The sequence below is a fragment of the Bombus vosnesenskii genome, unplaced genomic scaffold (assembly GCF_011952255.1).
Source record: "Bombus vosnesenskii isolate JDL3184/JDL3185 unplaced genomic scaffold, Bvos_JDL3184-5_v1.1 scf7180000013266, whole genome shotgun sequence".
Classification (NCBI taxonomy): Eukaryota; Metazoa; Arthropoda; class Insecta; order Hymenoptera; family Apidae; genus Bombus; species Bombus vosnesenskii.
Window position 1 is genome coordinate 5,201,960 of NW_022882926.1, and position 17,123 is coordinate 5,219,082.

Genomic DNA, 17,123 nt, shown 5'->3' on the forward strand with positions numbered 1-17,123 from the left:
GAGAGAGAGAGAGAGAGAGGAATTAAACAATAGGCGTTCGCTCCTCACATTTTTACAAAACTTTCCGGTTAGTTGCCCCTATTGAGTCGAAACCTCATCAACTGGCTTCACTTTTATTCTCAAAGTTCCGATTACTGGAGAACCTCATTCACAAACCGAACCTCGAAACTTCGAAGGAACTCAAATTCATCTTCGATACCGCCATACCAATCCCTTCGAGCGGATATACATCGTCACCGTATCCATGTTTATACCCTGCGAACAACCGAATGCGGGCTAACAAACATTCTCTTCGAAGTATACCGTGGCCTAACTACAAGTATCGCTGTAGTATTCGTTTACACTAGCGGTTCAATCAACCTATGGTACCATCGTAATTGCATTAAACAGGCTACCCAGTCTCCGGAAAGGTCTATCGTGATCCAGTGTGACGGATTACAGTCGATTGCGTTATGGATACGGAACGTCTGTTTTCGAGGAACTCCTAATCGGGCTGAGAAGATAACGCGAATATACTCTGATAGGATTGCTTGATTGCAGTGCTGTTACCTGTGATTAAATCACCATGCTAGGCTAATCGAATTATAGTGTCTCAGTCAGCGTGAGTATGTCATTGATTTATTGCGTTGAATCCCGGAAACCGGACCGCTAGTGTGAACTTGGAAATCTTTGCACCTAATACGATAAAATGGAAAATAATCGGAGGAATCATCTCCTTAATTTGGATCGTTGCTTTCTAACCAGCGTTACACATTCGTTGCTTAAAGTCACATTCGGTCTTCGATTGTTGGGATAAAATGATTGCGGCTTCGAAGGAACTATGAGTCGAGGAGGTTGAAATTAATCAATAGAGAGTAGAACACATATTTTACTCATATCCAATCGAACACAAACGGGTGTATCGAATTCTTAAGCGAAGCGTGCTACAGTGTTTTATTCACAGAAGAAACATAATGTTCGGTACGACCGATTAAACTGTATAAAACAAACGCATCCTTCTTTATCGCAGTCCTCCTCTGATCTCGGTTCGTTGTAGCACGGAGAAACGACGACACGTGTCCCCTAATATTAAATACGATACAATCGGTGTGTTTGTACGTGTGTGTGTGTATGCAATTGCTACAGCTACACGTAGCTTCGAAGCTAAATGAGAAATATCACGATTTACTACTCGTTATTTACGTACTTCGATATTGCGCTATAGCAAATGAGGGAAACAATAAAAGATCCCGAACTTGTCCTCGGTATCCATTTCTTTCGCCTCTTCAACGAATCCAATCGCGATAGTTATAATAATATAATACGTGTACATTGCTTATAGATGATGTGAGCCATAAATGCACTTTTAGTCTTCCGGTTTGATCGGGATGTTCAGGCGCGTATGTAGAACGATGCAGGTACAAACGCGAAGGAGCTGTTGTCGGTCGTCGATCAATTTCCCTTACATCGATCTCGAATGAATCAAGAATTTCTGGTGTTTATTTTCAATTATATTTCTGCAAGATCTCGTTTTATCACGTTAAACAAAAGCGTACATTAGTTTCTATTTTATATTAAATATGTCGGAGAAACTTAAAGCCTTGAAACATTTAACCCTTCGAGTCTCGGATTTTCATTTCCTTTCGAACGAAGAATAATAGGAATCAAGGAAACATTCTACTATAAGTACCAAATTATCATATAGAGACAGAAAATCTAATATACAGAAAAGACATTCCCACAAATTCCCTACGTCGAAGACTATATCATGAATTCATAATGTTGGATTCGTAATGTTTTACAAAAAGATCCATCACAAGAATTCTACAGCCTCGATGACTGGAAGGGTTAACTTTACAATTAATGAATATCGCACCCTACTGCTACGTTAAGATTGACAATTTAATTGCAAAAAGACGATACAGCGAATACCTCTATTTAACTAAGAAACATCGGCTACAATAACATTACCACATAACGCGGCTGCCTTGCAAATTACATTCACAAGAATCCTCCGAAACGCTACAAATCATTATTACTACTAGATTATCAAATCTCCGTTAACCCTTTCGCTACGAAGAGCAACCACGTTACAAAACCGAATGTTTCCTTCCTCGTACTAATATTATTTCAAATAATACAACGTAATTCCGTTTAATTAGGACTATCTCTTAAATAAAATGCAAGCTTGATAAAAGAAAATATAAGATCTTATGAAATCTGGATACTTTTTTCGTCTTACTAAATAATTCTAATAAACGTATTCCATCCCTTACACAAACATTTGTCAATACTTTCGTAGATGTGTTTCACGCAATCACCAATTATCGTAATTGTCAAATCACGCTTGAGTGACTCGATACAATAACGTAACGCTTCGACGAAATTCGTGACAATATTTTTTATTTAATCGGCAATACTCTCGTGGCGAAAGGATGGAACCGTAACCGAAAAGATCTCACTGTGCCCCAACGAAACAAGCACCGTGGATTTTTGAACGATCCATCGATCGCGTTGTTTCCAATGACAGATCGTTCCGACTAGATCGACGTATCTCTACATTCGCTCGCTTCGCCAGCGTGGAGGAGACAATCGCTGCAGCCGCGTGGAGATCGAGAGGACTTCCTTTAGTTACATCGGAAGTGCGCCCCCTGACGAGCGTTGACGCGTCCTCTTTCTCCTTAGGCATGAACATCGCGAACTAGGCGATAAAGATTAAAACGATTACAGCAAAGTTATTCCCCTCGTACGGAAATGTCTAAGGGAATCTACCCTACGTCGAGCTACGGCCGTATTTTCGGTCGAGGAGTCTGCAGCCGAGTGTCTTCTCCGCGGAACACGAGGCCGAATGAAAGAAAAATATACGCTCGGCATGCACCAACGAGAAGTCAAATGGTACGAATCCTTTCCCCAACCGACATTTTTAGGCGCTTTTTAGACTATTCCATATCCATAGCTTACAATACATTCTTCAACGAGAATATGTTTTTCCCGGATAGAAAGTATCGAACGTAATAAAGTATCTTCGACCTCTCCAAAACGTAAACTTTCTTTGGGATTCGTACCACAAAACTTCTGGATGTTCGTACGCTGCAATACAAGACACGGTGCGAATCAACGCTACACGACACGTTATTACACAAGGGGCTGCGCTAGAGAGACAGTTTAACGTTGAGAAGAAACGGTGCTAGTGCACGTAGAGCTCGCGATAAGCACGGCGGATTAATGAATTACATATCACTTAATTTCTGTTTCATGTTTCGCTCTTTTTCCATCGTTTTCTTCAAATAGAAGCCTTATCACATCAATGTTCAACGACGACGCCAGAGGAAACTACGCTCGTTCGCGACTTCAGTCACGTGGCAAGCGGAATTTTCTCATCCTTGCATTTTCTTCACAGATGCGTCTACCGTTTCGTTTTTTCTAAATTCTAATTAGCAGATGTAAAATTGGCCCACTTCCTTCATGGCACACTCGATTATCGCTGACAGAACACTGAATGTCGCGCTCGAACCAATTTACCCGCGAATTTTCCGACTTCAACCGCTTCATTAACGACGCTGTCGCAACATCTTTTCCTCCAAAGCGCTTCATGTTATGCCTGGCACAGTACAGTATTAGTATTATAGCTCGAGTATATTTCGTTTCGTTTTATTCGATTCTGATTAAACAACGGCGTGCTCAAAAGCGTTCAGTCTCCTCGATAAAACACGAGCAATTTCGTCGCTCGACGCTCGTCACACGTCGTGACACACGAGACAGGTTCATGAATTGATGCACAATGCACACACTTTTTTCCATACTGATTTCTACGTTTTAGTCATTTACGCACTTATTGTGCATGTGTGTTTGTGTGTATCTCGTTAGAAAGAAGACGCAACTCTAATTTTCCTTTTAAACTGAAATACCGATTCTCTTTCATCTATGATCTTTCATCTAACCTGCTGAAACAATCAACAAATTTCATTGGTTCGAAAGATAACGTACTGAAAGACAAAAATTGAATAGTTACACAAGTTAATAATTATATAAAATGGCGAGTGAACGATTGAACACATTTCATTCTTTTCCCAAATTATTCTCTTCAACGTGCGTCTTCTTCCTCAATTTATGAACGGATCGCATATCGAGTCGCTCGCTTATTTATCAGGAAATATTGAAAAATGTCTATAAAGATGGTTAATTATGATTACAATATTATAAACCTTGAACAATCCACCATCGAACAAACTTGCCAATAACATGTTCTACGTGTGAGTAATAATTTTCGCAAATGATCCGGAAACAGACCGTTCGATCATTCGATTTCCTCGACTATCTTGTAAACTAATAAAACGTTTTACTTTCAGTCGTTTTCGTTAAGGTCTAGAATATCTCTGTCTAAAAGACTCTCGTCTAAGCTTCTCGGTGTCTTGTGCGTGTTGAGTAGATTTTACCTCGAAAATCGCGATCCAAGGAAACGATGATAGGATGAGCAAAGAACGTTGTTCGGAAGAAATTGATGGCATCTCGACTTCTCGAGTCGGCTAAGCTCGACGAAATTTGATGGAAAAGTAAAAATAGTAATGTCGATGTACTTTTTATTTATTGAACGATTCGCAACATCAAGAATCGTGATATGTACAATCTCACAGAAAAGCTGTTTGCATATTGCTTCGATCGCTTAACGACGCATTGAATGATATTCTAACGAGCATGGAAGAGCCATCCTATCATCGTGATGTAGCTATTACATCGGTCATTCGTTTGATGGAATTTTTTATTTTTTTTTCTGAACGACGTCTATTTGCGGTTCACACCGTAATGTGTAAAGAAGATCGCTAGTTCTCGTCGAAGAGTGTCTGGCGGGTACAACAACATAACAACGTGCACTATAACCGTACGAAGCTGTTCTCGGAGTAATATGAATCATAGCAAAACGCTCAGTTAATCACGCTATAGTTAAACGACTTAAATGAGACTGATTGGGACAGAAGTAGTCGGTAGTAAGAACGGTGTCAATGAAACGTTTTGTGCCTTCGTCGCGCGTTAACTTATGGGCCACGATGTAGACATCAGAAGAAGCCAGCATCTTGTTAATAGTACGTGATGATTTTTGGTTCGTATCAGAATGTCTCAAGGAGTTAGCATTATTAGCTGCACATTGATAAACCACCTCCCTAGCAAATGCAGCCGCTCTCTCCCTCCGATTCGGAGCCGTTCTGCATCGGTGATTGATTCTGCAAATCGACAGCTGCTTTCGTGTGTTAAGGCGTTATCACAGTAACCATTCGATTGCCATTAATATTCAGCTATTAATTCATTAAAAAAAAAAAAAAGGGATCAGCATGTCGATCAATTTTCGTATCAATCTTACAAATTCGTGTAAATTCTAGGAAACTGCTAAACCCTAAAAAAATCGTATTAATAGATTTGAACGATTCCTTGTGTTTAGGCAGTATGCTGGGTCATTATATCAGATTTAGAAGTTTTACAAAGAATTTCTCAAGTGTCTATACGATTTTTGACTCTGGATATCGATCGAAAATTTAGTCCCATTGAAGTTTGAGTCAGTAAATTTTTCTTTTTCCGAAAGCTAGGATAGATGGTATTCAAAAAGCATATAAAATTTAAGTAGTTTAAAAACGGGACGGAGCATTCCCTAACATTAATAACCGTGAAATTTTACAGCCACAAAGCACCTTAATTAGAAATTATACAATGAGTGCTATCTCTCACATCCTCACGATATGATACAAAGCATTGTATATGTAGGAAAAATAGAGGCAAAGTGAAATATTCTGTATATGCCAATAACTAATTGTTCAAGTATGTCATAAATTATGATCATCTATTATCACTTGTCAGCCCGACTGTTCATTGAGTACATTAATCATAGTCGTTATCGGAGTTTTTAACGTTTTATAAACAAAATAATAATTTTTCTAGCCAGATAAGCAAGTAATTATCAGTATTTTAGGTCATTGTTCAAATTATATGGAAGTATATTTAGCTAGCTTTATTTTCTTTCTACAAAGCTGATAGCAGAGCACAGTAAAAACTATAGAAAATACTACAAAGGCGACAGACTTTTTATATTAGATATCTTATAAGACAAAAAATGTATAATGCAACATAAAATAAAATAGAATTGCTTCTGTTATTTGTGTGGTTTTTGTATCATTAAACTTTAAGTTTTTCACTTTGTCCCTATTTTTCCTATATGTATATAAACCCTAATTAAAATATTATACAGCTAAAAATGAGACTTATACAATAATTACGAAATAAGGAAATATGTATAACGAGGAAAAATGGCAAGAACAAATTATGGTTCATAAAAAAAATCAATATAAAAAAAATAATAATGCTATTAGGTGTTTTTATATAAATAAAATATTACAATAATTATTAACAAAAATATCATAGTATTAGGTATAATAGCATTCTGTCTATCCATATCCCAAATTTTAAGTTAATATATACAAATTCAATTTTGTCAAAGCTTCTGAAAATGATTTGATCTATCTAAATTTCTTCCTTTCCTTTTTTTTTTTTTTTTGCTTTTGTATGTGTATATATAAATGAAATATTCAGTTCCAAGTATATATAAATAATACTTCAATAGGAAATGCAACGTATTAATTTATGCAGTGATTGTTCCAAATCAAGGAAAACCATTATACATGAGCAATGTTTTCTTAAAATATTTATAAAAAATGAGATATCGTTAACTACTAATTTTGTATCGTTGAAATTATTTTTCTCCTTATGTTCATTCACAGTACGCTCGCAGGTACATATTATACGAGTTGCCTTTTATACTAAATCGGTCCACATTTCAATCCAGTGCATCCATAAATATATAAGATTTTTATTGCTCGCGTTTGCAACCAGTTCAGATTGTAGTTGACTATTACTTTGACTGCATTTACGCAATACGTAATTACATGATTTCAACATTAGTTTATCGCGTATTGCAACTTATATATACATGACGATAAATACATATGTAGTATATATATAAGTGCACCATATATCATGCAATTGCAGCACTGATCATGCATACGACTAGTATTTCATTCAAATTCTTTTTTATCAGAATGCAAAATATAAAAAAAATTACTTAAAATTACAAATATTCGTAACAAACAAAATATCTGTTATAAAAATTATTTGTCGATTAAGAAAATGTTCGAAGCACTATCTAGGATGACGATTATTACCTACCGACACGTCAAAAAAGCAAGCGGCTCTGATGAAGTACAAGAGTTTAAATGAATTAAATTATGTTGATGATTTACTAGTACACACAAACACGTTATTGTGTAAAAGCAGTCTGCTTAAGCTACCGTGGGATATTTATTTTTTTCACAAAAAACCATTATAGCTCCTCAGTACAGTGCTACTCCTTTTCACATTATAAACTGTGAAAAGGGTGCAGACTGAATATCACTGTCCTAGCATTGAAAGTTTAATTTATAAATTAACTTATATCAGTGTGTTGTCTACCATTAGGCTGATCGGTGGTTTAACATGCACAACTGCTCTCCGATGCTTTCAGTTCAATTGGTGTGTCCTTCAGAACTACTTCTTGCACTACAGGTTTAGCAACACATTAAGGAAAACACAAAAAGATAACGGAAAAAACCAAAACTGTTAATAATGTTAAAAAATAATGTTAAAAGTAATGGATTCAAAACGATACTTAGAAAATTAATAATGGTTATGTAAAATTTAAAACTATATAACATACATATTTAATTATTCTAGAAAATTGATAAAATATTATTGTAAAATATATCTGAAATTTAAATAACCAATAAAGTTTCTATAAAATATATTGAAAGATTACCTTGATACACTGGTCAAGTAATCTTGAAAACAAATGATATTCAAACCATGTTAACAAATAAAAACAGAATAAAGATCAAGGATGTAGGACATTTCTTAGTGCTATATTTGAAGAAAGAAAAATCCCTGAAATATGATTATGTATATGTACCATGCAAATGTGCACATTACGTATCTTACATAAAGGATACTGTCTTCAGGTGGCTTATTTTCAGTGGAATCCATGCCTGGTAAAGCTGCTGCTACTCTTCTAAAGAGCTGGTCAATGAATAGAATAGAATTAATATATTACAATTTTAATTAACATAGCAAAGAATAAATGTTTATTAAGCAATAGAAACTTACCTGTTTCACATTATATCCAGCTTTAGCACTAGTCTCAATAAACATTACATTTAACTCTTTAGCTTTTCGTTCACCTTCTTCCATTGAAACTTGTCTTTTATCACCCAAATCTGTTTTATTACCCACTAACATAATAATTACATCACTTCCTCTTTCAGTCCGTACATCATCAATCCATTTTGATGTTTGATGAAATGAGTTTGCATCTGTATATATAGTTCACTTGAGCTCATGGTATAACATGACATAGTCTACACTTTATCTCTATTTCAAATTAAACTTACTAGTAATATCATACACCACCACTGCAACAGTAGAATCTCTGATATAACTAGGTATCAAAGATCTAAACCGTTCTTGGCCTGCAGTATCCCATAGCTGTAATCTTACAGTTCTATCCTCCAGATACATAGTTTTGCTTAAAAAATCTATACCTATTGTAGCCTGTAATAAATAATATAGTATTTTATTGTAATTCTCCATATAAAATCATTTCATTATACCTACAATATTTTAATTAAAACTAATAAATTTCATATTTTAATAAATTCACAAAATAGAAATAATAATACTTGATGATAATCTCATGATATTCCTACATTTTATTTCTTTAATGTTATCTATTACAAAAAATCAATGTCTTGGCCCCCTTATTGTCTCTCCTCACTGATAATTGATACTGTCCATTTTATATAACAAAAGTGTAAGACATATAAAAATCATAACTACAATAAAATAAAATGAAAAAAAAAATGAAAGATAAAGATATGGATGAAAGTGCAAATTTATGACATTCTTATAAGATCATTGGAAAATATGCCAATGAGATATGGATAATCTCAGAAATTTAGATTGTAGGTTGTGTGGTAAAAGAGAAAATTAAAGAACTGTTATATTTAAATATTTATAAGATAACATATTAGTCTATGTACCTAGAGAAATTAATTTGTTATTTGGTATTTATTTAAGACTATACGTAAATTTTATGACATATGTATAAATATATGTATACCACAAAACCAATAATTTCATACCTGATACGTGTTGTCAAAGCTGTCATACATAAACCGTGTGATAAGAGAAGTTTTTCCAACTGCAACATCAAATCACACGATTAATGGAAAAAATGTACTATTATACGTTTAAAAAATCAAAATATAAAATAGAATATAGTTGTACAGAATGTAGTTCAGAAACATACATGATAATGAATTATTATTATAAATTTAAATAATATTGTAGCCATTTCTAAAAATATATAATTCATAACAAAATTTCTATCTTCCCTTAGATAAAATATAAATTATTGAAATTTATTCACTGTGATTAGATTTTACAATATTGCGGTATATCGATATAGTCTGCAATCGTTTAAAATGAAACAAATATATAAAACAGCGATACGAGATTAACTGCATAAATAATGAATTTTAATGGTTAATAGACATTTTTTATGAAAATGATGGGATTGTACAACTAGGTAGATATAAAATTATGGGTATTGTTAAGACTAAATGCAATTTTAGGATGGTGATAACAAGAACGACGCCAAATTCGATCGCAACGATAAAGTTGCACAGTGACCAGAAATATTGATCTATAACCTAGAACGGTCATCATTGGAACTGATACATACGACAGAAAATATGGTATTTGATACACGAGAAATCATCAGCAAGATAAAACGGACATGTACATCAACAATATTGATCCAAAATCAACGGAAGTAGATTTAGAAAATACATACCGCTCTGTTCACCGAGAAAGACAAGCTTAAATTTACGCAACGGGTTTCCAAAATCACCCGAAGACGACATTTTCTTCGTATATTAGAACTACTACGCGGTGGATTATAAGTACTAAGCACACGTGAATAACTTAATTGATGCAACGAGTCATTAATTTTCACGAGAAATCATCTAACTTGACAGGTCGCAAAGCCACTCCTTCCTTCACTTGTAGGGTAGCCACGTTTAACTGGGAAGTGACGTCATTGGTTAGTTGTTAGTCTTGCTAGTTTCTAATCTTATTCCTCTAGATGGCGCCAAAAAATTTAAAATACATCGAAAAAATTTTTTTCTGTTACTGAAGATTTCCACAAAAATGTTTCTATAATAATTTCGCAAATGTTATAAAAACAATATGTTAAAAAATTATTAATGTCATATGTGTGGGGATTCAAGAAGCTTGAAAATAAATTACAAAATGTTTTATTAGTAACTGTGTTAGATAAAATCTGTACAATCTCAATGGTACAAGTCTCAAGATAATTAAGTTTTGTTTCTCAAACAATTGGTAAATTTATGTTATCCAGAAATTGTAAGATTTCTCGTAATACATCTAGAAAAATACTTCGTAGTATTGCGATAATCGATTTGTTTAGTTGAACGATTATATACATATTAGATACGCTTGTGCACACACGATATATACATACAATGTAGATATACTTTTTTTGATCTTTTTATTGTTGATGAAGTCTATTATTATTTAAATTCCTATGAGGATCTTCAACCACAATGGAATTACAAAGTAGATCATAAACAGTTCTGTTAAACCTGAAGAAAAATAAGGCAAAGCATATAGGAAATAAAAATGCTAAAATCATATTCTTCACAACTGATCTTCCAAGTGCTAGTGGTAAACCTAAATCTATTCCCGGTGAAACAAGTACAACATCAGGATCATCAGGTCTATCAACAGGTGTAACACTACGGCACTGAACTACCTTTAATCCCATCATGAATTTTCCAGGTGTTGCACCGCCAATACGACCATTTACACCATGTTGAAGCCAAAATGCCTAAAAAGATGTTTTCATTAAGCATTCATTACTTGTATTATTCTCTATCAATAATATACATACCTCAAAAATGCACACTATTACACGATGAATTATTTCTAGTATTAATATGCCATATGTCATTTCCAAAGCCATTTTATAATCAATTCTCAAGTTTGCTCGTACCAAGTCTAGATCATCTATATCTCTAAAATAAGATAGGATGATGGCAAGTCAAAGAAAGATGAAACTATAAAGAGAAAAGGATTAATCATACATACATGAAATCAAAAACATCTATAGCAATGAAAGTAATGGAAAACTTCAAAAGAAACAACATTATTGTATCTATAAATTCTGCTGCAAATCTCTTCCATATTGGAGGTATACGGTATTCAAATCCTGAAAAAATCGTTTTCTTAAATCTTAATGGAAAAGATAATCATGACATTAGATGATACAGATGAAAATGTATGTTTCAAAAATACTGCATTATGCGTAGCTATTTAAAGACACATAAATCAGCCAAACATTTTGAAAACAATTATATAAAATGCAGTACTTTTGTAATAAAAGCACATATAGTACTAGCTGAACCTCTGTTGGAATGTGATGGACACAGGAGATATCGTTATGACCTTCTACCTTCAGCTCCAGGAGGCTGGAACGGAGGTCCTACATAATCTTGCGGCCTTCTTTGTCTGAGTGGATCGTTTTCCTGGCCATTCGTGTCAACAATTAACCTATGTGTATTTGCTACATTTGATACTTGTGATGAGAATGATGGTACACCTATAATTATTCTATTTTATAGAATAATTTTGCTACATTGAGAATTCATAGTAACTTGTAAATTACATGCTTCATGAGATGACAGCAATGTGACAATCTTACCAGATGATGGGTTTATTATTTGTCCAGACATTAAATAATATGGAAACATTGCAGCCATGCTTTGCCAAGCATAGGCTTCATGTAACCATTTTTCTAATTTTTTAAAATATTCCGAACGTTCTTCGGCAGCTATCATTCGTAGTTGGTCTTTATTTTCGCTAGATTTATCCTCTTTTGTATCTTCATTTTTGTCATCTGCCATATTGCTGTTTCGTAAAATCGTATCAAATAGAAATATTATCAACCTGCTCGAAGGAATAGTTTTGTTTTAAGATTATATAGTATGGTACAAGTTGGTTTGTTTAAAATAACAAATAATAATGCTCGGTAATTATCAGTAAGAATAATTTATATTCACGCGAAATATTAATTTTCGCACGCAAAATAGCAGACTAACATAAAAATAGTGAAAAGTCAGCCCACAACATTAACAATAAATAGGTGAAACAATCATACGCCTACTTTACACGTAATTCTTGCTCTTTACATTAGAGAATGATAGCTTCGAATAAAATTTTGCGTATTTGCTTAAAGCTGACGTGTATAATAACAAATAGATGATCATTGATTTTTTAAAAATTCACTAGTAATGTCATAAAAATGTTATCGTAACAATATTACATGATCCGTAACGTATTTTCTTCTTAAATTTAACGCTCAAAGAATCGTTAAAAAATTGTTATTGACAAACATTTATCTCGTCCAATCGAATTCATCAACACGTTACAACTAAATAAAAATGCAAGTCGTATAAATGCTACTATAAGATGCTTTGTATATGAATCAAAATGAAAGGTTATTATAAATACGTAAAACGCATACAATTGTGACCTATTAAAACATTTCATTTATAAAAATGCATCTTTAAAGAAACAACTGAACTGAACAAGTTACAAAATCGAGCATAATCTATGTAAAAGAATCCTAATAAACGCAATACTTTTATTCGATGAATATAAATTATACAGAAAATTCGTATAGAAAAAGATAATATGAACACCTTGATCACGAGAAGCCGGAGAGACGAAACGTAGGAAATGAAAAGTACCGAATAGAAATAAAAAGTTACTACTCGCTGGCAGAACTGAATTGCAGGAACTAAAAACTCTAGTATGCTTCCCAAACCAGGTGGCAGTGTGCGGTAGTTCGCATTGCGGCGCTAGCTTCTCAGGGCATGACGTACTCGAAGCATTCGTGCAGTAATCACGGTCAGAGAACGTTTCTGACGACTCGCCTCTTTCAGTATTTCACGTTTACGAAATAAATAAGAGCGTAACGGATAGGTGTCGTGAAGCAGTGTGTCGTGCTGATTAGCTGTGTTCAATTATAAGCATTAAGAGTGACAGTTTGATCTTGTCTTGAACAGGGTGTGGGCCACGACGCCAGAAGAAACATTTAGGTAAGATCATCTTAACTTTGATCGTGTAATAACATTTTCCTTGGTTATATTACCGAGCACTTAACCGGAAGGTAATATATACGTAAGATAACTAACAATTTTTCGAAAAACACGGTATTTTTCGTAGAAAAATCGAGTTACGGTGATTCCTCAGTCACGCGTCAATTCGGTGGAATGTCGCGCTAGAATTCTGAGAATATAAGCGGTGAGTTACAATGAAAAATCGAATCTCCCTCTTTCACCGACGCTGTAAACAATTACTTAAACGCGGCACACATTTCCCATTGTCTTGAAAACCCGTATTTGACCGTTGTTAGCATATTATTCACCAATGAAGAGTATCAATGAGTTAGACTAGCGTGTGAAGATCGAAAATTCGATTTAGTTCCAATTCCAAAGCAGAGGTTAAGTTATAGTTGGAAATAACCTATGAAATATACACCTTTATCAAACACACTAACATGAAACATACGCGATGCTCCAAATCGGAACACGCAGCGTAGAATAACCGCAGAGAATATTAAAAAGCATAAGTTCGATTGAAATTCTATGATTACGAAAAGCAATTCGTGATCCACGTGCTGTGCGAGTTGCGTGCGTGTGCTCTAGCGAGGAATAAAAAAAGCCGTTGGTAAACGAGGCCGACAAACATCTAGATACACGCGTGATGTTGCGTCAATATTTCAGGACAAATCGGCCGAATAAGATTTAACCGGCAATGTTGCGGATCACTTAAATCCCCTCTCGCGGGTTAGAATAAATGCAGTTTTCCATCGATCCGTTTTTAGTAGATACTCTATGGCTATATCTCGTGGGAATCTTCTTGATACCTATTATGGAAACGCGTTGCTCTTGATGGAGTGTCCCGCGTTACAAGAAAGGAGTACAGAAAAAAGGGAAAAGAAACGATTGAGGAAAGGAAAGATACGAAACGATATATGAAAAAAACGTTGGTTGATTTGGTAGGATGCGTACGAATAAAAGATAAAGCTTCCCCCAAATCACGCATGAGGTGAACGGCCGCAGGCATACTGAATCTCATTCACTCGTCGTAAGCACCTTTACGTTTTCGGAACCGGTTGCGTCGAATTTATGGGAAAATGGCCGGGCACCGTGGGAGCCTGTACGTCTTGTGCGGCTTTTCTCAGTCTGCTATCGCTCGTTCTTTTAATCTGAGCCGGTCGAACGCGGACAACGTCGCGGCATACCGCATCGCATACTAATTTCGCGGCGTCCCGGTCAAATTAAATGCGCTTCTACACGCGACACGTTTCCGGTTCCGCCGACATTTCGACAGCTCTGCGAGTGTCATTAAAAACTATCGTCGGTAAAACTAAGGTTTCTGCTTTATTCTTTTAACAAATGTATCTCTTTATATTTTGAAAGTAAACACACGAACTTCGATTGCATAAGTGTAGTTGTTTCTTATACCTTCCTGTCTTTTCCGAATTATCGATCGATGAAAATCGGCGATTTTTCGCCGTTTGATCAATGTGTTTCTCGATAACCACTGTTTCCGTTGATTGAGTTCTCTGGCGCAGGGGAAGCTCACGATAACACAAATTGCCCTACTCGATCGTGCAACAACGCTAGCAGCTTGCAGCAACATTCCAAATCTCCTAATCCACTGTATACGGAAACATAAATAAATGTGGTGACTCGATTAAAAATTGTAAACGGAAAAGGAAATGTAACGTAAAATTTTGTTATCATAGATGTGTGCAAAGTAATAGCACTGCATAAATTTATACATTACTACGTATAAAGATAAATACTTTATCATTGATCATGCAATCTGTGTTATAAAGCTGATACAACCGAAGGTTCGAGATAAAATATTTCCTTTCCTTTTGCAGCTGTATTTGATTCGTATTGTAATATCTTTTCTATAAATGAATTTCGAGTTTAATCACGCGGCTTTAATTTTTCGAACGTTATCGGTCGCGACAATATATTTTCCACCATATTGCCGGTGAAACTGCAGTTATTTGTGATCATCGATTATTAATAATCGTCACGGAGAAACAATGACGGTTTCCATTCTACCAGTGCAATCGAATCGTAAATTCATATTTCCATAGTTTCATACAATTTACAGACAGACGTTGCTTTTCACCGACCTAATATAAGTAATCTGTCCGCGTGTAATTTATTCGCGTTGATTATAAATCGGTAGATTGCAAATGTATCCCCGAAGAAAGCTTAACCCCTGAGGAGTCGGATATACGCGAGTTGCTGCAGGCCAATTTTAATGGAACTTTGTAAAGCACAGATACAGAATCGAAAGATATCTGACGAACGTTCAATTGTTTCCATAATACTCGATGAATTTTTTGCTTCTCAAAACGGAATTTTGCTTCTCCGTTGAATTCCTGGTTGCAATCGTGTCTCGGCAGAAGGCTTTCAGCCACATAGTTTCTCGTTCCTTATAACAAAGGGAAGCAACGCCACAGACGGTCTTTTCTCTCGTCGAAATTCCAAGGATTCCGTTCTCGATTTTCAGCTGTCGCATTCCCGCCAATTTCGCCACTGTACAGAGACTCGCCTCCGCAATTCGATTCACGCAAAAGTATCGCGGATCGTCCGTTGTGATCGATGCACGATTGCTATCGGGAACAATGGGTTTGCATTCGTGGACTTCCGCCAGAGTGAAACGCACACGCCCAACGATTTACAATGGCCAGGCAATGGGGTTTCGAATCGAACGCTCTCGTGTAGAACCGGTGAAGTGACGAATTTAAAAATCCTTTTTATCGCGTGCATGGAATTTCGACGACCAGTTTAGGATACCCGCATGAAACTAAGCGATCGATGGTCTAATTAATTAGCGAAAATGTGATTCTGGTTAGTTCTGCAAGAGTGGTTTCGTGTCGTGGATGGGTTAATTAGATCCTATCTACGGGAAATTCTAAAGAACGAACAGACCTAAGGTTATAAGAGGCCTGACTGTTCTTCTCTTTATTCTCCATTTCGAAAGCTCCATGCCGCGACCGCATCGTTGATATTCTAAGTGCATGCCAACTGCAAGATTCACAGGCAGGTAAACAATATGTGTTTACGAGTGAAAAATACACTATCGATCAAATTTGATACCTACATTGCATTTGGAATTGACACAAAGTTCTGTTATTTTTTTTTTTTTTTTTTTATAGCATTAAAGCATCAAAACGTAAGGAAAACAGTGTGATGTTTAATGCGTCGAAAGTGAAGCTTCTCTGTCGATGACTAGAGTAATTTCGCTAACGGCGTCATTCTATAAACTGATTTCCACTGAAATTCCGTGCGTGTGAATAGCGGCACAGATGAGCTCTTCGTCCTTTCCACGAATAGAGCCGGATGAAATCTGGTTTCAAGGCGTGGAAACTCCAATTTTTGCCTAGTTGCGCAGAAAATGTCATCGGCAGGTTCAATGGAAACGAGATCATCTATTTTAGTATAGCAATATCCCAACTTATTTCTGTAGGATTGTTTTATTACGAAGATTGAACGACAGTGTGGATTTTTCGAGAGCATAAAACGCGCAATTAACTCGCTGACATATTACAGAATGTTAGAAGGAACATATAAAACGACGATATCGACAAGATAAGAGTATCAATTTTAAAAAAGAAACAGATAAAGCATCGATATTTCACTTATACGCAGATGTTTTTTCGTTTTACGAAATAGCAGAGAGGTATTTTCTTCCGATCTTTACGATCTAAACATTCTAAACATCGCGCGGAAAATTTGCATTCTAACGCATGTAACGGTAATTCCTGAATTATAGTTTCTCAATATCCTCTAATATTTGTCCAGTATGCGTGGAAAGCCTTGTAAAATATTCCTAAGTTTTACGCAGTATGCGTGATATAATATCGTCTTAGGGTCAGTCGATCCTCTGTTTGTTTT

At 35.3% G+C, this 17,123-nt stretch overlaps 3 protein-coding genes across 7 annotated transcripts in view; 1 reads left to right on the forward strand and 2 right to left on the reverse strand.

Annotated features, from left to right (window-relative positions):
- Nucleotides 1–850: 850 nt before the first annotated feature.
- Nucleotides 851–10,152, reverse strand: LOC117230354 (ras-related protein Rab6). Of its 2 annotated transcripts, none has more exons than XM_033487733.1 (6): nt 9,905–10,152; nt 9,192–9,250; nt 8,442–8,601; nt 8,158–8,363; nt 8,004–8,070; nt 851–5,212 (listed from the first exon to the last, which is right to left on the reverse strand). In XM_033487733.1, the coding sequence occupies exons 1-6, from the start codon at nt 9,972–9,974 to the stop codon at nt 5,139–5,141; spliced, it is 636 nt and encodes a 211-aa protein (XP_033343624.1). In that variant the 5' UTR covers nt 9,975–10,152; the 3' UTR covers nt 851–5,138. The 2 variants fall into 2 exon arrangements, with proteins under 2 accessions (XP_033343624.1, XP_033343625.1); XM_033487734.1 differs by lacking the exon at nt 851–5,212 and adding an exon at nt 6,327–7,557.
- Nucleotides 10,153–10,351: 199 nt separating this feature from the next.
- The window catches only part of LOC117230351 (protein FAM8A1), a 34,753-nt gene continuing 27,981 nt past the window's right edge, over nt 10,352–17,123 (reverse strand). Inside the window, exons 1-6 of one of the 4 annotated variants that reach the window (XM_033487727.1) lie at nt 12,834–12,946; nt 11,834–12,039; nt 11,585–11,731; nt 11,221–11,341; nt 11,024–11,147; nt 10,603–10,960 (exon numbers count right to left, since the gene is read on the reverse strand). In XM_033487727.1, coding sequence (XP_033343618.1) covers nt 10,622–10,960; nt 11,024–11,147; nt 11,221–11,341; nt 11,585–11,731; nt 11,834–12,035 — 933 coding nt within the window. In that variant the 5' untranslated portion in view covers nt 12,036–12,039; nt 12,834–12,946 and the 3' untranslated portion in view covers nt 10,603–10,621. Of the gene's footprint in view, nt 10,961–11,023; nt 11,148–11,220; nt 11,342–11,584; nt 11,732–11,833; nt 12,079–12,655; nt 12,756–12,833; nt 12,947–17,123 lie in introns of those variants that run through there. The other 3 variants (XM_033487726.1, XM_033487725.1, XM_033487724.1) reach the window with 3 other exon arrangements.
- LOC117230347 (beta-arrestin-1) overlaps nt 12,961–17,123 on the forward strand; it is a 28,194-nt gene continuing 24,031 nt past the window's right edge. Inside the window, exon 1 of the mRNA XM_033487709.1 lies at nt 12,961–13,232. The gene's annotated coding sequence lies outside the window, so the exon portion shown is untranslated. The remainder of the gene's footprint in view (nt 13,233–17,123) is intronic.

Coding starts and splice junctions, on each gene's coding strand:
- LOC117230354 (XM_033487733.1), bottom strand. CDS start 9,974: ATGTCGTCTTCGGGTGATTTTGGAAACCCGTTGCGTAAATTTAAGCTT. Junction 8,071..8,157: donor CTGGATATAATGTGAAACAG/GTAAGTTTCTAT, acceptor TTCATTGACCAG/CTCTTTAGAAGAGTAGCAGC. Junction 5,213..8,003: donor AAATAAGCCACCTGAAGACA/GTATCCTTTATG, acceptor ACACGAAAGCAG/CTGTCGATTTGCAGAATCAA.